This window comes from Geotrypetes seraphini, chromosome 15, assembly GCF_902459505.1.
Source record: "Geotrypetes seraphini chromosome 15, aGeoSer1.1, whole genome shotgun sequence".
Classification (NCBI taxonomy): domain Eukaryota; kingdom Metazoa; phylum Chordata; class Amphibia; order Gymnophiona; family Dermophiidae; genus Geotrypetes; species Geotrypetes seraphini.
The window spans coordinates 4,632,296-4,653,976 of record NC_047098.1 but is presented as its reverse complement, the minus strand read 5'-3'; the positions used below and the strand labels follow the sequence as shown (position 1 = coordinate 4,653,976).

General features: G+C 45.3%; 1 protein-coding gene across 1 annotated transcript in view; it reads left to right on the top strand.

Annotated features, from left to right (window-relative positions):
• Positions 1-524: 524 nt before the first annotated feature.
• WNT4 (Wnt family member 4) overlaps positions 525-21,681 on the top strand; it is a 57,677-nt gene continuing 36,520 nt past the window's right edge. The window contains exon 1 of the mRNA XM_033922406.1: positions 525-941. Coding sequence (XP_033778297.1) covers positions 865-941 — 77 coding nt within the window. The 5' untranslated portion in view covers positions 525-864. The remainder of the gene's footprint in view (positions 942-21,681) is intronic.

Below are 21,681 nucleotides of genomic sequence, written 5' to 3'. Positions count from 1 at the left end.
AAAATCCCGCTCAAGTCGACACTTGGCCGAACTAAAAGACAGGTTGTCCAAGTGCCGTTTTCTGGGTGTGTTGAGGGACTTTTTAGGCCTCTGAATCCCGCTGTGCGCCCAGAGCTAAAAGAGGTGGATCTGGAGGAGTGATTAGGGCGGGATGTGGCCTGGGGTATTACTTGGGTCCACTGAGTGGAGGAATGCAAGGATGGGGTCTGGGGAATATACAGGAGGGGCACCCCTCCCCCCACCCCATGTACATCCCACATCTCAGCATACACCTCCCATTGCCCCAGTACTTATTAAGGGTTGTTGTGTGTTTTTAAGAATTCAATTTGGGTTTCCTATGGCAACAGCAGTGAAGACTTTTGCCTGTGTATTGCCAATAAAGCCAAAAGACCAGAAGACTTCTGCAGGTGCACAATAGCGGGTGAAAGCTGTCACGAAGCCCCGCCCCCACCCCGCCCCTTTTCTCAGAAAACTGGACGCTCAGCTGTCAGGAATGCGCGTTCTTTTCCAGCAGAAAGTGCTTTGAAAGGGGCCGAGAAGCTACGAGCAAGCGAGATGAACAGCCAGGCCCGTCCATTTGCAACGCCCTAGGCAGCGGACTGTATCCGCCAGAACTCCCTGCGAGCAATGAATGAAGAGGTCCCTCCCCCGGGGGCCGGGCCCTGCCCCGGCCCGCCTCCCTCCCTGCTCCATCCCGGGACTCCCGCAGCCCGGCCGCCACTCGGCGTCTGAGCCAGGCAGGAGGTGGATCTGGGCAGCATGAAGGGCTCTCTGGGGGGGCGCTCTGCGGCAGGAAGTGGCTCCTAGTTGCACCGACCTGTGGCTCTGGGGGATCGGCCCGGATCCCTGGCACCGAGGAGGAGGATGAGCCCGGAATACTTCCTCAGCTCCCTGCTCATGGTGATCCTGGCTGCCTTCTCTGCTCACGCTAGCAACTGGCTGTAAGTACCCGGGTTGCAGGCAGGTGGGTTTCGGGTTTAGACCCCGAGGGCTTTTCTGCTTGCAGAAAATGTTTGCATACAGCAGCCTGGATCCTGCCCCGGAGAGCTCCCAGGCGGTCATGAGCATCTCCCGGAGGGCGGGCGTGCGAGGACCTGCTAGACTCCCCTGTGAAGTGATTGATTTCGGAGCAAATTGCCCCAGATCTTGGGCACTAGATAGACTCGGAGAAATTTTTGCAAAACCTCCGAGCAGAGGCGGCAAACGGTGACACAGAGGATCCCATCGCTCGACCTCCACGAGTAGCTGCCTTCTCTCTTCTCTCCTCTGCCTAGTGATTACATTTATCATATTCTTCATTTTTTTTTCTTTTTAAAACTTTCTGATCTTTTATTCTCTTTGCATGTCTCAATTACATCTTTCTTTATGTCTGTCTTCTTCTTTTCCCCTTTGCTTCTGTTCTTCTCCTCTCCCATTCCTTCCTCTCAGTTGTCTTTCCCTTCTCTCCATCCCTCTTCTCCTCCCCAATATCTCTGATCTGCTCTCTCCTTCTCCTTCCCCCTCCTTAATGCGCCTTTGCCCTCCTCTTTCCCACCTTTCCTCTTCTGTCCTCTTCTCAGTTGCTCCTGCTTTCCCTCCCCTTCCCCTCCACAGTATATCTCTGCTTTCTGCTCCTCTTTCTCTCTTCAATGTATATCTGCTCTTTTCTCTCCTTTCCCTTCGATCATGTCTCAGTTTTTCTTCCCTGGACTGACTCTGTCTCCCTCTCCTACTCCTTCTTTCCTCTCTCCATCTCTTGGGCTCTTCACCTGTCTTCCTGCTTTTTGCTGCTGCTTTTCTTCAAGACGTTACCAAGGCAGCTTGGAGGTCTAAAACAGAAGCACGATGGCAGATCAAGGCCAAATGGCCCATCCGATCTGCCCATCTGCTTCTGGACCTGCAGGGATCAGAGGGTGGGAAGGATTGACTTAGCAGGTATTCTGCACACTCTCCCTCTGCTTTTTCTGGCAAGCTCTTCCACGCAGCGCCTTCTGTGGCTGGAAATATTGGCAGAGCTGAGCCCACCTCAACCATTATTATTGGAGCAGAGACTCTATCCTCACCTTCCTTAACGAGGGGAAAGATATATATATATATATATTTTTTTTTCTTTCTGTTAACATGGGGAACTAGGGTCCCTCTGAGTTCAAGCCTTGGTTCCAGTTGGTGCGAATTATAAGTAAGATGAACCAAATTTTGTAAATTGGTAGCTCTACTCCCTGCTGATAAAACTTGATTTCACGCTTCAGTTCAGATGGGTGCTTTGATAATGAGAGCACCTATGACTGCTGGCTTGGTTGTGCTGGTTGTATTAGTTTTCTATTGAATTATGAGTCCCTTTTCTTTTATCTTTCTCTCCTATTTGTAAATCGCTCAGACATCTCATAGACTTGGCAGTATATCAAGTTTAATAAGTGATAAATGATGGAGTGTGCTAGAAAACGGGAGGAAAAGATTATTTCGTTGTTCCTGTTGTGTGCACATTGTGGACTAGATTCAGTAAACGGTGCTGAAAAAAACAAGGACACGAAGGAAAAAAATCCACCTGGAGTGCTGGTCGAGAAACGGCGCTGAAGGTTGCACACTGTTTATATCGTAGCGCTTAGCGCTGATGTCTGTGCAAACCTTGGGGGCGAGAATTTACCCCAGCTGAAACCTGGTGCATAGATTAGGCCAGGGGTGGGCAACTCTGGTCCTCAAGGGCCGGAATCCAGTCGGGTTTTCAGGATTTCCCCAATGACTATGCATCAGATCTATTTGCATGCACTGCTTTCAATGCCTATTCATTGGGGAAATCCAAAAAACCTGACTGGATTCCGGCCCTCGAGTTGCCCACATCTGCATTAGGCGCAGGTGGCCAGGATTCAGTAATACTGCACGCATGTTTAGTGAATGTCCCCCATGGCCACGCCCCCTCTTGAATTGTGTGCAATTGTAGCCAATTAACACTAATAATTGGTAGTGCCAATTTCTTGGTGCTGATTGGCTCCTTGGCCATCTCAGGATAGAGGTTTTGGCTTAAGACGTGCTGCAGAATCAAGTCTGAGGTTTTCTTGTCTTGTCCTTACCACAAGTGTTAGTAAGCAAGAGGCAGTGGCGTAGTAAGGAGGGTGGGGCGTGGCCCCGAGTGCCATCTTGGTGGTGGCGCCGGAACCGCTCCTCCCTGCCGTGCATACCTTCCCACCCCCATACCTCTGGTTCTTCACCGGTTTGAGCAGCATCTCCAACCTGCTGGTCACGCCAGCCTCGACTCTCCCTCTGATGTCACTTCCTGGTCACAAGACTAGGAAGTGACGTCGGAGAGAGAGCTGCCGGCACAAGCGGCAAATTGGAGATGCTGCTCACGCCGGGAAGTTAGAGATATGGGGGAAGGAAAGGGGTCTGCACATGCAGCAGAGGGGGGGAAGGAGCGAGGAAACACAGAAAAGGGCGGGGAGGGGTGCCACCACCTCAGGCACCTCGTCCCCTTGCTACACCACTGGCAAGAGGTACTGGGAAGAGTTTGTTTTGTACAAATGTTCTTATGAAGGTTGAGGGAGGAGGAGGTTGCAAACAGGCTGGCGTAGCCTTTAGACCAGTGGTGTCAAAGTCCCTCCTCGAGGGCCGCAATCCAGTTGAATTTTCAGGATTTCTCCAATGAATATGCATGAGATCTATTTGCAAGCACCGCTTTCATTGTATGCTTATAGATCTCATGCATATTCATTGGGGAAATCCTGAAACCCCGACTGGATTGCGGCCCTCAAGGAGGGACTTTGACACCCCTGCTTTAGATAGACTTCGAGTGTGCCCCTAGTCTTTGTGAAAAATCGATCCACTTGTCCCCGTTCTACTCCACTCAGGATTTTATAGATTTCAATCCTATCTCCCCTCAGCCTTCTCTTTTCCAAGCTGAAGAGCCCTAACCTTTTCAGTCTTTCCTCGTACGAGAGGAGTTCCCTCCCCTTTATCATCTTGGTCGCTCTTCTGTGACCCTTGTCTAATTCCACTATATCTCTTTTGACCAGGACTGGACATAATACTCAAGGTGAGGTTACCTTATAAATCGGCATGTCCGCTCAAGCGATGTCAATAGCAGACGTAAATGCAAGATGTGTGCATACCATAAGATATTGTATAAGTCACACATGGACACATCCAGGCCCCTCTCGTCCCGTTATGTATGCCCTACTCGCACTTACGTGCTCTGTTACAGAAGAAGGCACTACACATTTATGCATGTAGGTGCCAAAAGTCTTGGCATTTATGGCTGCAAGGCACATGCCAAGTTATAGAATTGATCTGGCTCTTCAGCTTGCTCAGAATGCGGCTGCACGTGTTATCATGAGGGCATTTAAATTTGATCCCATCGCACCTATTTTGCAGGAGGTACACTGGCTTCCTCTCAGTGTACGCATTGAATTTCAAGTTCTTTGCGGCATTTTCAGACTACTGCAGGACGATGCTCCTGTATCTTTGCGAGCCGTTGTGACGGTGTTTATCTGCCGACACGAGTTTTACGATCGACGGATAAGTTTTGTTTGCATGTCCCACCTCTCGGGGATCCGGAAGAATATGTTGACAGTTCAGGGGGCGATTTGCTGGTGTTTTGCAATTTAGGAAAATGTGGAAAACTCTGCTATTTGAGCGTTTTCATGTTATATAAGATTTTTGCCAGATGGGGTCATTCTTTTATTGGTTTTATTAGAGATTACTTAGGTTGTGTTTTGTTTTCTGTCTATGTTTACTTGTGAGCTGCATAGGATTGCGGGATATATATATTTTTAAAAATAACTAAATCCGCCCGTAACCGGGCATCTGAGGCATTCTTATTCTGCTACTGTAATATGGTGGGGTGAATCCAAGGGGGAGGTTGGAAGGAATAAGGTTAGAAGCACAGACTGTGCAAAGGCGCTGTCCAGCCTAGAAGAGCTTGGTAAAGGGCTGTGTACAGGGTCCACTTTGCAGCACAGAAAAGGTGAACGACTTGCAAAGGAGCTTCCATTGGCTTGAAGTGATGCACTTTGGTTTCCTCTGCAAATCATATCTTTGACTGATAGTTACAAAAGTTGATGCCGTCTACCGTCCACTTGGATAGCATGAGTTTGGCAACTCTTGTACCTAAATGAGAAGGATCAAGTTGGGTTTTTTTTTTTTCAAGTTTTAATAAAATTTGATTCCATCGCCTATCAGGACTTCTAAGTGAGTTACAAGCAAGACAATAAGGGAATAAAATAAACATCAATCAAAGACCAATGATTCTGACTTAATCATTTTAACACAATATTTAAAACAAACAACTTAATTGACATAGGTGACTAATTGATTTAGCACACGCTGATTAGCGGGCATTAAATGCTAAGGTGCCCATAGAATTTAGCATTTAGCGCACACTACATAAGAACATAAGAACTGCCAATGCTGGGTCAGACCAGTGGTCCATCACACAGCAGCCCTTTGGTCAAAGACCAACGCCCTAACCGAGACTAGCCCCACCTGCGTATGTTCTGGTTCAGCATGAACTTGTCCAACTTTTGTCTTGAATCCCTGGAGGCTGTTTTCCCCTATTTGAATCCCTGGAGGGTGTTTTCCCCTATAACAGCCTCCGGAAGAGCTTTCCAGTTTTCCACCACTCTCTGGGTGAAGAAGAACTTCCTTACGTTTGTACGGAATCTATCCCCTTTCAACTTTAGAGAGTGCCCTGTCGTTCTTCCTACCTTGGAGAGGGTGAACAGTTTGTCTTTATCTACTAAGTCTATTCCCTTCAGTATTTTGAACGTTTCAATCATGTCCCCTAATACAGATTTTATGCTGCTCATCCTAAGAATAAACAATGGATTTTCCCAAGTCCATCTTAATATTGGCCTATAGATTTCTCTTTTAGCCAAACCTTTTTTTTTTTTTTAACCTTGCTAAGCTAAATGATTCACTACATTCTCCAGCAACAAATTCCAGAGTTTAAATACATGTTGTGTGAAAAAATATTTTCTCCAGTTTGTTTTAAATCTACCACTTAGTAGCTTCATGCATGCCCATTAGACCTAGTATTTTTGGAAAGAACTAATAAGTGATTCACATCTACTCTTTCTGCTCCATTCATTATTTTATAGACCTCTATCATATCCCGCCTGAGCTGTCTCTTCTCTAACCTGAAAAGCCCTAGCTGCTTTAGCTTCTCCTCATAGGGAAGTCATCCCATCCCTTTTATCATGTTGTCACCCTTCTCTGTACCTTTTCTAATTCCGCTCTATCTTTTTTGAGATACGCCAACCAGAATTGCACATAGTATTTGAGGTGCGGCCATACCATAGAGCGATACAAGGGCATTCTAACATTTTCTTTTGAAGGTGAGTGCAAGGGGGAAGACTCACTTAGGCATCTAATAGTCTTGCCCAAAGGAAAGAGAGAATGCATCGGCCTGTGAAATGACTGTTGTCAGAAGCCTGTGGTATCTACATCTATTGAAACTCGTGGTATCTTTCTCTGGTGTGGAAGGTTCTGAGAATCTTCACGGGTGTCCTGGGAGCAGAGCAGAGTTTTCCAATCCTGTCTTTGAAACATACCTAACCAGTTGCAGAGCCAGAACACATATTTTTGAGGGAGGGTGGGGCAGGGCTAACATGGTGGAACAATAAGCATGCAATAAGCAGTCCCCTATTCCTTGCCCATCACAATATGTCATTCACCAAAGGATTCAGGTTAGTAGCAGGAGAGCTTGTCGTGATACTCTACCTTTCATCCCTGATATGTAGCTTGCATATTGAAACCCCACTGGTGACACATTCTGGAGATCGTGAAGGGGCTCTGCCACCTATGAGGCTTTAATATGTCGCATTATGCCGGCTAAAGCTCGTGGATCTCATGTGCTGGTGGAGCTCTGGTATCCCCACCAACTGTGATTGGGCAGGGGAAACTAGAGGGGCTTGAGCTGAAAGTGGAGGGACCCGGGCCCATTCAGGCCTCTCCGTGGCTAACGCCACCTTACCTAACCAGTCTGACAGGGTTGCTTTAGAAGACAGATTGTGCCAGGCAGAGGACCTGTTTTACAGGGAGCAGCCTGCCTTAGACCTGATGTTTTGTTCAGCTTTGAAGGCTGAATGCCGCCAGTACCTCACCTAGAGGGCCCAGGCATTGGGAGCAAGCTCGGAGTCCTACGTACCTTGCATGCTCCTCTCGGCTCTCTTCTAAGAAAAGTCTCACTGAAGTACACCAGTTCACCAGTGTGATGTGGTGAGGAGGGGTGTGTAGCAGATATTGCACACATGAGCCAAACCTTTTTTTCCCAAGACATGCTGTAGGCAAAAAGCACAAAGCCAGAACTGCAGATCAGAGTCTCTGCTTGTCCCATAGTTGAACATTCCTGAAAAGGATTAACCTGATCATATGTAATTATCCCTAGACTTCCCAGTTTAGCATTTAACCCTGATAATTACCCAGAAGAAGAATTTCAAAACCAGGGTTAAACTCCAGTAAGCCCCGACAGAAACCTCTTCAGGTCAAAGTGAAATGTTACATATTAAGTCCAGTTGCTGTTGAACATGACAAGAGAAGTCTACACGCTTCTTGTTCTAATTTTAAGTGTTTTGCGCTTGTACATATAAACAATCGCAGAAATATTTTCCAAAATGTGCAGAACTCAGAGACCATGGCACGCATTACAGTCAGAACAGGGCGAGCAGGAGCAAAACAACCTGGCAATATCCCCCAAATTGCCAGGGAATTAGCGCAGAGCTCAAACAACATTCTCTACACCCCAGATCAAGAACTAACATGTTACAGCCAGTGATCAGAGGTCACTGATGGTCACTGTCAGTGGATGAAGCAACAGATCACTTATGATGCTAAACGGAGCCGTGGGAAGCCTGCATGAGAGTAAATTTTTCTTTTTCTTTAGTTGGGGGGGGGGGGGTAAATAAATGATTAATACCTTTTTCCTAAACAGCAAAGAATTTGTCTCTATATCTGGTTACTGTCCTCTCCTAGCCCAGTTTGCAAATATTCTGCCACCCCTCCCCCCCCCCAAATAAGAAAAGACTTGAAGAGCAATTCATAGAACACATTTGCATTAAAAATATAAGCTCCAACCTATGATGGTAAAATGTGATAAGTTGGTTTAAGTCCAGCATGTGGGTTTGGTAGCTGAGACCTTAGGGAACCTCACAAAGGAGGTCATAGACAAAACCGCCAAAGACAAAGGCGCGCGCCGACAACTGAGCGCAAGACAGAAGCACGCGCCGAAGAAAAAGAGTGTTTTTAGGGGCTCCGACGGGGGGTTTTGTTGGGGAACCCTCCCCCCCACTTTACATAATACAGATCGCGGCGGCGTTGTGGGGGGTTTGGGGTTTGTAACCGCCCTCATTATACTGGAAACTTAAGTGTTTCCCTGTTTTTTAAGGAAAAAGTGAAGTTTTCAGTAAAATGTGGAGGGTTACAACCCCCCAAACTCCCCACAACGCGGCGCGGGGGGGTTCCCCCCCCCACACCCCCGTCGGAGCCCTTTAAAACAGTCATTTTCTTTGGCGCACGGCTCCGCGTTGCGCTCAGTTGTCTGCGTGCGCCTTTGTCCCGGCGCGCTTTTGACCTGACCCCCACAAAGGTTGCAGTGACTCTGCCGTCTCATGTCCCAGGAGTGCAGGTAGGGTTAACATCTCATTACGTTGCATCTGAACTGGGCCAGACGGTGCAGTGCTCACAGAGGCGTACACTGGGACTGAATCTCCTAAGGCCCTGTAGCCCCTCCCCCAGCCGCTAGAGCAGAGTGTCCCAAAGAGAGTCCAGAATTTTACTTTATTTAAAAAAATTCCCTTAGACGACATGTACGTTGCGTACGTAGGAGTTATGAGCATCTATGTGCGTAAGGATACAACCGCCCAGACAGGCCTCATCTTTGATGATGTTGGTCCTTGAAAACCAATGACAGGTACTTTTTATTTTTATTTTTTATGCAGTAGTTATCCTAATGAGCAACAAAGCAAGCAAGGCTTTGTTACCATTTGGATCTTCATATCTTTATGAACTTGGATTTTCAGCTCTGACAGAAATTAAATCGAAAATAGGAGAACGGCTGCAGATGGTGGGTGATGAAATGTGTGTTTGCTTGTTGACGATCGAGCCACGTTTTGAGTTAATTTGTAGTGAAAAACAAGCTCATCCATCGCCTTTCTTACAATCACCCTTACATTCGCTTGGTTTAATGTGCTGGAGCTAAAAAAAAGTTTGAGATACCCTTCCCTAAAGTCAGCCTGGTCCGGGACTGAAGGGATAAAGCTCAATGCTGGCGTTAAAGTCTAGCATGCGGAGCAGTGTGGTACGTGCTATTCCACGCGTTAAACCCATAGCCCACCTTAGTAAAAGGAGCCCTTAGTTCTAGGCGGTTCACATCAGAGAGATGTTTTCATTGATTTTTGAAAAATATAATAAGTCTGAGCCTGAGAAATAAATTAACTTAACCAATTGTTCAGTTCGCCTGCCTGAAATGCAAATGTTTTATCTATAAATCTTTATAGCGACAAAGTTTTAGTGTTGGGCAAAAAAAAATTAGTTCTTCGAGTAGAATTTTTTGTCCTATACAATTCCAAATGTGATGATAGGTATTAGAGAATGACATGGTCACAAAATTCATCCTGTTCCCGTCCCCGCGGATAACCGCGGGAAATAATCCCATGTCATTTTCTAGTGTCTATTTCAACCTCGGTCCTTCTACACCAGCATTCTTCAGAGCAAAGCTTGCGGGTCAGTGGTTGTGGCCATTCATACTCTGATTCTTATGGGAGCCAAGGATAATGAAGCCATTGTGACATCACTGATGTGATTGGCTCTTAGGCACTGGTGGAATGAGGCATTATGACATCACAATCTCTGCTCTGGAATGTTGCTGCTCAATCTCAGCATTCTTCAAAGCAAAGCTTGCGGGTCAGTGGTTGTGGCCATTCATACTCTGATTCTTATGTGAGCCAAGGATAATGAAGCCATTGTGACATCACTGATGTAATTGGCTCTTAGGCATTGGTGGAATGAGGCATTATGACATCACAATCTCTGCTCTAGATACCAGAGACTGTCATTCTGTAGTGTCTGTTTCAACCTCAGTCCTTCTACACCAGCATTCTTCAAAGCAAAGCTTGCGGGTCAGTGGTTGTGGCCATTCAGACTCTGATTCTTCCCTCTCTCCTTAAAGAATGACATGAAGATGGTTTCCCGCGGTTATCTGCGGGGACGGGAACGGTGATGAATTTTGTCACCGTGTCATTCTCTATTAGGTAACTTGGAGTCAAACCGAGCAATGTTTTTAAGCAGATACATGCAAATTTGAACAAAACCCTAGCCTCGAACGGCAACCAATGTATCTGCTGCTAACTCTTGCACCAGTAATACAGCAGAAAACAAACAAAAGAATCGTAATACATTATTAGAGAAGAAAACAAATTTTTGACCTCCTTAGACCACTATCTCGGGAGGAGGAATTCCAGAAAATAAGACTTAATTTTTATGTAATAAATCAGCTTTATATTCTAACTGCTGTTCTTGAAAAAATCAACTAAATGTTCCAAAAAGGCTTGCAACTGTTCAGGAGAGTAGAACCACATATTTAACCCAAAGTCACTGTTTCAGTTCTCATTGCAAATGACAGTGAATATTGACTGTGATTTCCACGGCACTGTTTGGTCGGTGCCAGGTGGTCCGTAAGCAGAGCCAAGGCAGACACGGAAGATAAGTGGGCTTTGGGGATATTCGGTGATGGTGTTCACAGACCGAACCAGGAAAAAATGTTATAAAAAGCAACCTTATCTTTGCCTGGTTAGATATGCACCTGCCTAACTTCCAAGGACCTAGATATGCAATTCTGGAGCCCAGACATGGTCAAGCATTGAACAGCCAACTCAAATTCAGCCCAGTCTTGTCAGTCGCTTTAAAACAGTTAACTGCTAGGAGCTGAATATCACCTGGAATACATCTTGCTATTGGACAAAGAACAGGTAGAGATAGATGTTGAATTGGGATCAGTTTTCAGGACCAGGCACATTTCAAAGCCTCGTGGCAGGTACAGCAGGAAACCTGGTAATGCGCTCATCTCAGGGAAAGCGTTGACCTTGTTTTACCCACTTACTCTGTGGTCTGCAGGACCGTAAAGGCGAGAAATGGCCGTGGAAAGAAGGATAAAAATAATTCTGTTCTCAGAAAAAAATCAGGCTGCCGGAAATGAGAACCAACATTACATGAAAAGCATCTTTTCTTGTGCACACAGGGCTTTTCTCTGCTAGAAGCTCTTGGGTTATTTGTTTGTAGAATTATTTTAGAGATGATTTAAGGCCAGATTGTCAATTTTGTGTTAGAATCTCATCTTGACCAAGCAAAAGTTTGAGTTGGACTTTTGCCCTTAAGTGTAAAGGGGATAAGTTTCTAACATGGACATATTTTGTTAAGACATCATAGATTCTGCCTGCTTCAATGAAATAGGCAACTAGAACCAGCCTCTATAACTCACAAATGATCTCATACAGAAATGAGCTGCAACTGAGAACCAGGGTTTGATCCCTCCAACATTCCTTGTGACCTTGGGCAGGTCACTTAACCCTCAATTTCCTTTGATACAAATTTTGAGGACAGGAAAATACCTACTGCACTTTCTGCTACTAGTGAAAAATATTTGAAGCTGCATCCCAGCTCCAGCCTTACTGGGTCAGACCAATGGTCCATCAAGCCCAGTAGCCTGTTCTCACGGTGGCCAATCCAGGCCTCTAGTACCTGGCCAAAACCCAAGGAGTAGCAACATTCCGTGCTACCGATCCAGGGCTTTTCCCCTTGTCTTAATAACAGACAGTGGACTTTTCCTCCAGGAATCTGTCCAAACCTTTCTTAAAACCAGCTGCGCTATCCACTTTTACCACAACCAATGCTTTAAGTAGGGGATTTGTTCTACCATACTGAGGAACAAGATGCAGCAGGAAAATGAAATGGGGAATTATTTGGGTTTTAGAGCGTTTCATCATGTTACAGCTTCAGAGAGAGTGAGCAGCATCTCCTTAAGGAAGGTATAGCTGAATAGAAAGCAAGACCCATTTTGCATAGGACATGTAGGTAGGAATTCTCCCAGTATTTTACAAAAAGCTCTGCTAAATGCAGGACCTTTTATAAATATATGTAAGGATGCCTGAAATACATATACATTTCCCTATATGTGCAATGGAAGCATCAAGTCTATAAAACTGCAGGTTAAAATAAATAGGGTGTCGGGTGGAAAACTCCCAATTCCACAGCTCTCATATGCAAATGCCAGCTGTCATGGGCACAGTTCTGTAAGTGAGCACCTCCATTTAGACACCCAAGTCGATATCGGCGTGCCGCAGTTACGCCAGCCATAGACTTGCCATACCTGCATTCATGTAAACGCTGCAGGGATGTGTATAAGTTATAGTATTCTGTAAAATATGCACCTAAGAGGTAAGGTTACTAAATTTTACTTTAATAAAATCCAGACCCACCCCATTACGCCCCAATCACACCCTAGCCCTGCCCCCTGCTGCCTGCTCTTGACAGGCAAGAGAGCATCCACGCATGCGCAGATGTGATGCAGTGATGTCACATGCATGCATTAGGTGAGCATGATGTCATCACATGGCACCTGCGCATTCGTGGATGCCCTCCTGCCCAATGCAATTTCGAGAGTTTTGAAAAGCCGTCCGGACCCCGAAAAGGAGGGAAATCCAGACGTCTGGTAACCCTACTTAGAGGAAGCCCCTCCCATACTCTGCTCGTGCAGCACCCCCTCTTTGTTTACACGCTATGCCATTTATGGACACCGTTGCAGAGGCATCTTGCTGTCCCTTTCACAGATAAGTGTGTGGAAACATGAGTGCCTGATGGTAGAACTGCCTTTTATACTTATGAGCCATAGTCCAGAAAATGACACCCGGTTAAGGAGTGAAACCCCCAAAAGGCAAATTTAACCCCCTCCTGAAAGAAGCGCTTTGCTGAACCTTAGCCAAACTTAAGAAGACAAAAACAGCCATACTGGGTCGAACCGATGGTCCATCTAGCCCGAGCTTCCAACAGTGGCCAATCCAGGTCACAAATGCCTGGCAGGATCCCAAAGAGCGGCAAGATTATTCCATTCCACTTCAGAGGTGGTGCGTGGAAAAGCTGGCGTGGAAACATTTTTAAAATGTACAGATATCTCCCACTTCAAACTGGGAAACGCACATATAATTTTGTGGACCACCCAAACCACGCTCCCTTTGGACTTTACACATGTAAGCAATCTACATGTGTAAATACTGCTGTTCCTCGATGAAGACGTTGTGCAAAGCTGCTGAAAATGACCTCCATCAACCACTAAATCAGAGCAGTGCCACCTAGTAGCCTGACCAAGCATTGCACTCTCTTTAATGTATGTCTCAAAACTATTCCTGGCCACCTCCTGGCCTTTTGTGCGGTCCTAGCCCAAACCACAGAGTGTTGCACAGTGATCAGAGGGAATATTCGTCAGGATTGTGTAGTTAAGTGCCACTGAGTATCCAAGGACAGCACATTGAGAGGGGTTTAAGCAGCCAAGAACCTCTCCTGCCCACTTAAATCCCCATGTTACTATTTAAGCTGATCCAACAGAGTATGTCAAAACAATCAAAATGTACATCTGCCTCACTTCTATGTATTAAAATCATGTACAAAGAAACGCGTCTTAAGTTCCTTTCTAAACTGAAGACCAAATGCAAGATACAAGACGGTGTCCAATTAAGACGTAGGCTGTACGGCCTCCTTTGTTTTCAGTTTAATTTTGTTTCATCTTGTTTTTGCTTGGTGTTTTTTTTAGCTCATTTAATTTGGTTTTATGCTTTGCCTTGTCTATTTCTAATTTTATCTGGGTTGAAGCAGTGGTTTCCGTCTTTTATTAATATCTCTGTTTTCCTGTAACTGACTATTATAGATCGTTTAACGGTCATAAGAACATACGAATAGTCTTACTGGGTCCGACCAATGATCATTAGCCCGTTCTCACGGTGGCCAATCCATGTCCCTAGTACCTGGCCAAAACCCAAGGAGTAGCAACATTCCAGAATCCCAAAGAGTAACAAAAGATTCCAGAATCCCAAAGAGTAACAAAAGATTCCAGAATCCCAAAGAGTAACAAAAGATTCCAGAATCCCAAAGAGTAACAAAAGATTCCAGAACCCCAAATAGTAGCAACATTCCATGCTACCGATCCAGGGCTAGCAGTGGCTTCCCCCATGTCTTTCTCAATAGCAGACTATGGACTTTTCCTCCAGGAAATTGTCCAAACCTGCTACGCTATCTGCTCTTAACACAATCTCTGGCAACACGTTCCAGAGTTTAACTATTCTCTGAGTGAAAAAGTATTTCCTCCTATTGATTTTCAAAGTATTCCCCTGTCCTTTCCATCCGCCATTGTCTTTTTACTGTACTCAGCTGACTCCCCTCTCTTCCTGCTGGACGGCTGTTAGGAGACCATTACTGGGGAAGGACCTTTTGACATTTTGAGAACCGACTTGGCCAATGATCAATACGTCACCCCGGTGCAGCTTTATGTGTCTGTGGCGGGCCTTGCCTTTTCTCATCTAGGCGGAGGTAGAGGGGTTTCTGGCTCCGTCGGTGGGAAGTACATCTTGCTGTCGATAAGGAGAACTGGTACTGCTGTGGCGCTGTCCTGATCTTGGAAACTGTTTGAGACTGACTGGGGGGGGGGGTTTCATCTTATTCACAAAACTGCTTGAGTACCTGAATAAAAATGTATGCAAACCGTTCTAAGCTCCCCTAGGAGAACAGTATAGGTTAAGGGGCTGGAGGAGTTGCCGTACATTGGAGATTAGAGAAACTGGGCCTCTTCTCCCTTGAAAAGAGGAGACTTAGAGGGGACATGATTGAAACATTCAAGATACTGAAGGGAATAGACTCAGTAGATAAAGACAGGTTGTTCACCCTCTCCAAGGTAGGAAGAACGAGAGGGCACTCTCTAAAGTTGAAAGGGGATAGATTCCGTACAAACGTAAGGAAGTTCTTCTTCACCCAGAGAGTGGTGGAAAATTGGAACGCTCTTCCGGAGGCTGAAATAGGGGAAAACACCCTCCAGGGATTCAAGAAAAAGTTAGACAAGTTCCTGCTGAACAAGAACGTACGCTGATAGGGCTAGTCTCAGTTAGGGCTCTGGTCTTAGACCAGAGGGCCGCCGCGTGAGCGGACTGCTGGGCACGATGGACCACTAGTCTGACCCAGCAGTGGCATTTCTTATGTTCTTATTAAATAAATAAATAAAACAAGCCTACATTTGACACACTGCTCACCTACACCGGCACAAAGACTTAAAACAGCCTTCCAATTGCTAGCAAAACCAAAAAACTGAAGACTCTCGAGGCAATTGACTCAGACTTTTTAATTCCTTCCAATGGAAATTGTACTGCAAAATCCCTTCATTACTCCCTCCTCTCCCTCTCCCTTCTTTCTTTCTTCCATCTTCCCTAGAATTATAGGTTGCCTTGAACAGAGCGACTCTCAAATTGTTAGATTCGATGATTTTCTTTTTTTTGCTTCTTACGTCTTTATTTATGATTTGATACTGTATTATGTTGTTTTCTTTTGCTTGTCTTTTTTTGTATCTACTTCTTTCAATTCATTTTGCTTTAGCCTGTAATTAACATTTCTTCTATATTTAATATAATTAGATTGTGAGCCTGCTGGGACAGAGAGAGTAATCTTTGTAGTCTGAACATGTATCGCTCAATTCTACTGTATTAGTATTGTAAACCACGTAATAGCTATGTGCAAGAGGTATATAAAATATACAGGTAGTGAATTCCAGAGAATATGAGGTGGCCTGGCCGAACCCCATATAGCAGGCCAATTTAGCTGCTCTTAACGAAGGACCAACCAAAGGGAAAAATTATCAGTGCATAAAACACACAATGCAGTAAACCAACTCGTATCTCCTCCAAGACAAAGCAACATAAATATTAAAACGCAATGTGGAAGCCAACGTAATGCAGTCAAGATTTTCCACAAGGTTTTTGCATGCATCCTCTTTCATCCCTCCCTGAACTTGCAGGAAATCAAGGGGGACGGATATGCGCTAATGATTAGGGGAGTGTGTGGCGCAGTGGTTAAAGCTACAGCCTCAGCACCCTGGGGTTGTGGGTTCAAACCCACGCTGCTCCTTGTGACCCTGGGCAAGTCACTTAATCCCCCCCTTGCCCCAGGTACATTATGTAGATTGTGAGCCCGCCGGGACAGACAGGGGAAAAATGCTTGAGTACCTGAATAAATTCATGTAAACAGTTCTGAACTCCCCTGGGAGAACGGTATAGAAAATTTGAATAAATAAATAAATAAATAGTAAAGTTTTCTGCCATAAGACCCATTCCTGTTGCAGGTAACGTGCGCTAATCTTTAGTAAAAGATCCCTAAATCTAGGGTTTCCAGGCAACCGGATTTTTTAGAGGGCATGTCTGGGCGTCCGGATGGCTTTTCAAAACCCGTCACTTTGTCTGGGTTTTGAAAAGCTGCTTCTTTGGGACCGTGTCGGGAGGGCATCCGCGGATGCGCAGATGAAACATGGTGGTATTCGCGCGCACGGGATGCCATCGCATTGCATGCACGGATGCCTTCCCTCCTGACGAGAACAGGTTGAGGGGACGAGGATGGAGGCGTGATGTGGGTGCAATGGGGTGGATCCGGGCGGGCCTAGGGCAGGGCTATGGGTCTGGATTTTAGCTCAAATCTGGTAGCCCTACCTAAATCCTTGAACACAAGATGCTGCTGTTTCAGAATTGTGCACTGAAACTGCCTTGTAGGGCTTTTCCCCCTGAAATTTAAAGGTCTAGGCTACCCGCCTGTGTTCTGCACTCAGTGTGTAATGACCTCCGGATTTTTGTGGGATGATATTGGCCAGTGTGCCATGGGAGCCCTTCACAATTCATTCTGAAACTCTGCTAACGCTTGAAGAGTGTACGGGGTGGGTGGCATTGGAACAAGGGCTGTGCTTGGTGGTATGATCACGGCTCTGCAGGAGTCAGCAGACCCCATTTTCACTGTCTCGCTATGTAGGATAGACTCGATCAAGCAGATGTGCGCTGGATGGTGGTATTTTCTCTGTGTGCAGCCTGAACAATTTTTAGAGCCAGTTATAGAGATAAACACTGAAAATCAGTTTACAAAGCATGGTATAGAAACATAGAGTATGACGGCAGAAAAGGGCCATCGGCCCAACAAGTCTGCCCACTCGAATTACCCTCCCCCCTAAACACTCCCTGGAAGTGACCCCACATGTTTGTCCCATTTTTTTCTTAAAATCGAGCACGTTGTTGGCCTCAACTACCTGAAGTGGAATATCATTCCAACGATCAACCACCCTTTCGGTGAAGAAATACTTCCTGATGTCACCATGAAATCTCCCAACTCATTTCCTTCTAGCTGCATGGTTAGGTCAAGGAAGTAACAATACACATGCCATTTTCAACAGCTGGGTGCCATTTTCCCTTCCTTCCTCACGTCTCCTTCCCCCAAGACTGTCCACCTAGCTTCGTATGAAAATTTGTTATAAGATATTCTCAGTCTAAATATCCCACTTTTTCTTTCAATTCACTGTTGCCAGACTTGCTCCCTTAAATCTGTCTTATCTTATATTTTGCTCCATGGTAATGTCGGCTTGAGTGACTCATTGGCTAATACAGTATATTCATTTGGATCCTGCTATAGTCTAATATGTGTATAGCATGGGGGGGATGGGGAACCATACCTGCAAGTGGAGTATATATAAGAGTGACAGGATAGGTGTGTGTTTGTGGGGTCCCCAAGAGCAATATCTGAGGATAATCTGTGAGTGGGTGTCTGAAGAAGGATGTGACAAAGCATGAGGAATGCAGATGTGTTCCGAACATCTTGAATCAAAATCACTGGCGTGGTAACTGTGACTTTTCCTCAGGAACCTAATCCCTGAAACAGCTTTGGCGAAATGTCATGTCATGTCAGGAGATTCCTTGATTCACGTTTCTCAAGATAAGTGTTTTAAAATTTCTTCTTAAATTCATGATTGGAAATGGATAATTAAAAAGTTAAAAAAGATAAGTTAAAGGATCAATGACAAATTAAGGTGCTAACCTCGATATGGAATGTTATTTAAGAACAACTTCCGATGATCCAATTTATATAAACATGGACATTGAGTATCTGGGTATATAGTTTTGTGAGTGATATATTATAAGAACATAAGAATTGCCACTGCTGAGTTAGTCCAGTGGTCCATCATGCCCAGCAGACAGCTCACGTGGCGGCCCTCTGGTCAAAGACCAGCACCCTAACTGAGACTAGCCTTACCAGCGCACGTTCTGGTTCAGCAGGATCTTGTCCAACTTTGTCTTGAATCCCTGGAGGGTGTTTTCCCCTATAACAGCCTCCGGAAGAGTGTTTCAATTTTCTACCACTCTCTGGGTGAAGAAGAACTTCCTTACGTTCGTACGGAATCTATCCCCTTTCAACTTTAGAGAGTGTCCTCTCGTTCTCCCTACCTTGGAGAGGGTGAACAACCTGTCCCTATCCACTAAGTCTATTCCCTTCATTATCTTGAATGTTTCCATCATGTCCCCTCTCAGTCTCCTCTTTTCGAATCCCTGGAGGGTGTTTTCCCCTACAACAGACTCCGGAAGAGCGTTCCAGTTTTCCACCACTCTCTGGGTGAAGAAGAACTTCCTTACGTTTGTACGAAATCTATCCCCTTTTAACTTTAGAGAGTGTCCTCTCGTTCTCCCTACCTTGGAGAGGGTGAACAACCTGTCCCTATCCACTAAGTCTATTCCCTTCATTATCTTGAATGTTTCCATCATGTCCCCTCTCAGTCTCCTCTTTTCGAATCCCTGGAGGGTGTTTTCCCCTACAACAGACTCCGGAAGAGCGTTCCAGTTTTCCACCACTCTCTGGGTGAAGAAGAACTTCCTTACGTTTGTACGAAATCTATCCCCTTTTAACTTTAGAGAGTGTCCTCTCGTTCTCCCTACCTTGGAGAGGGTGAACAACCTGTCCCTATCCACTAAGTCTATTCCCTTCATTATCTTGAATGTTTCCATCATGTCCCCTCTCAGTCTCCTCTTTTCGAATCCCTGGAGGGTGTTTTCCCCTACAACAGACTCCGGAAGAGCGTTCCAGTTTTCCACCACTCTCTGGGTGAAGAAGAACTTCCTTACGTTTGTACGAAATCTATCCCCTTTTAACTTTAGAGAGTGTCCTCTCGTTCTCCCTACCTTGGAGAGGGTGAACAACCTGTCCCTATCCACTAAGTCTATTCCCTTCATTATCTTGAATGTTTCCATCATGTCCCCTCTCAGTCTCCTCTTTTCGAATCCCTGGAGGGTGTTTTCCCCTACAACAGACTCCGGAAGAGCGTTCCAGTTTTCCACCACTCTCTGGGTGAAGAAGAACTTCCTTACGTTTGTACGAAATCTATCCCCTTTTAACTTTAGAGAGTGTCCTCTCGTTCTCCCTACCTTGGAGAGGGTGAACAACCTGTCCCTATCCACTAAGTCTATTCCCTTCATTATCTTGAATGTTTCCATCATGTCCCCTCTCAGTCTCCTCTTTTCGAATCCCTGGAGGGTGTTTTCCCCTACAACAGACTCCGGAAGAGCGTTCCAGTTTTCCACCACTCTCTGGGTGAAGAAGAACTTCCTTACGTTTGTACGAAATCTATCCCCTTTTAACTTTAGAGAGTGTCCTCTCGTTCTCCCTACCTTGGAGAGGGTGAACAACCTGTCCCTATCCACTAAGTCTATTCCCTTCATTATCTTGAATGTTTCCATCATGTCCCCTCTCAGTCTCCTCTTTTCGAATCCCTGGAGGGTGTTTTCCCCTACAACAGACTCCGGAAGAGCGTTCCAGTTTTCCACCACTCTCTGGGTGAAGAAGAACTTCCTTACGTTTGTACGAAATCTATCCCCTTTTAACTTTAGAGAGTGTCCTCTCGTTCTCCCTACCTTGGAGAGGGTGAACAACCTGTCTTTATCTACTAAGTCTATTCCCTTCATTATCTTGAATGTTTTGATCATGCCCCTCTGTCTCCTCTTTTCAAGATTGCATACATTTTGCATTTTGGAAGTTTGTAGTTCATGAACTACATCAAGCAGTGACTGACTTACTCAAGGAACTTGTCCAAACCTCTTATAAACTCAGCTATGTTAGGTACCTTGACCACATCCTCCAGCAGCAAATTCCACAGCTCGATTGTTTGTTGAGTGAACAAATACTTTCTCCAGTTTGTCTTAAGTCTGCTACCCGTTCGTTTCATAGAGCATCCCCTAGTCTTAGTCCTAGCTGAAAGAATAAACAACTGCCCCCTATTTATCTTCCCCCATCATATCTCCCCTCAGTCCTCCAAGCCAAAGCTGTTTTCTGCGTTTTCTCTGTACCTTTTCCAGGTCCACTATGTCTTTTCTGAGATGTGCTTACCCAAATGGCATTCAGATGTTTTGTGATGCTCTTTTCCGTTCCTAATAATGCCTAGCCTTTTATTTGCATTTTTGACTGCCACCACCACACACTGATTGAAGGATTCCAACATATTTATTTATTCAATTTTCTCTACCGCTCTCCCCAGGGAGCTCAGAACGGTTTACATGAATTAATTCAGGTACTCAAGCATTTTCCCCTGTCTGTCCCGATGGGCTCACACTCTATCTAAAATACCTGGGACAAAGGGGGATTAAGTGACTTGCCCAGGGTCACAATGAGCAGCGTGGGTTTGAACCCTGAACCTCAGGGTGCTGAGGCTGTAGCTTTAACCACTAGAAATCAAAATATAGTAAAAGTGAGCCAAGTATAGGACAAAGAAGCCATTGTGACATCACAGATGAGGTTGGCTCTTATTGGTGGAATGAGACATTGTGACATCACAGTATCAGCTTTGGTTACCAGAGACAGAAACTTTTCACACTATTCAATTTTCTCTACCGTTCTCCCAGGGGAACTCAGAATGGTTTACAAGCATTTATTCAGGTACTCAAAGTATTTCCCCTGTCTGTCCTGGTGGGCTCACAATCTATCTAATGTACCTGGGGCAATGGGGGGATTAAGTGACTTGCCCAGGATCACAAGGAGCAGCGTGGGTTTGAACCCACAACCCCAGGGTGCTGAGGCTGTAGCTTTAACCACTGCACCACACTCTCCCTGGATGGTGACTGCTAACACAGACCCAAGTACTGTGAACCTATAGTTAGAATGATTTTTCTCTATCTGTGTCACTTTGAATTTGCCATTCTGCGGCCCTGTACTCCAGTGTGGCAAGGTCCCTCTGTCTACACTTTCTCACGGTCTCTGTGTATTTTACAACTTTGAATATTTGTGTATCATCTGCAAATACAGTAATTCCACTCGCCACTTCCTTTTCCAAATTAATGAATAAAGTAAATGATATTGATTGCTGGGACACTGCTCTATGCACTTCACTCTGCCTGGATGACAGATTCACAGGTGGATACCGAAAGTCCATCTCATTTGCCTCTTTTGTTTTCTTGTTTCCTACTTGCTATAGTATCGTAGATCTCGCTTGCTCTACCATCCATTATTTTCCATTCCCAGGCATCCCCTTGAATATTCAGGGAGGTTGTTTCACATGTAGGCATATGCATGAGTGAGTTCTATGTCAATTAGCATCTCTCTGAAAACACTACCAAAACCCTTGTCCACGCTCTCATCACTTTGCGCTTAGACTACTGCAATGTACTTCTCTTG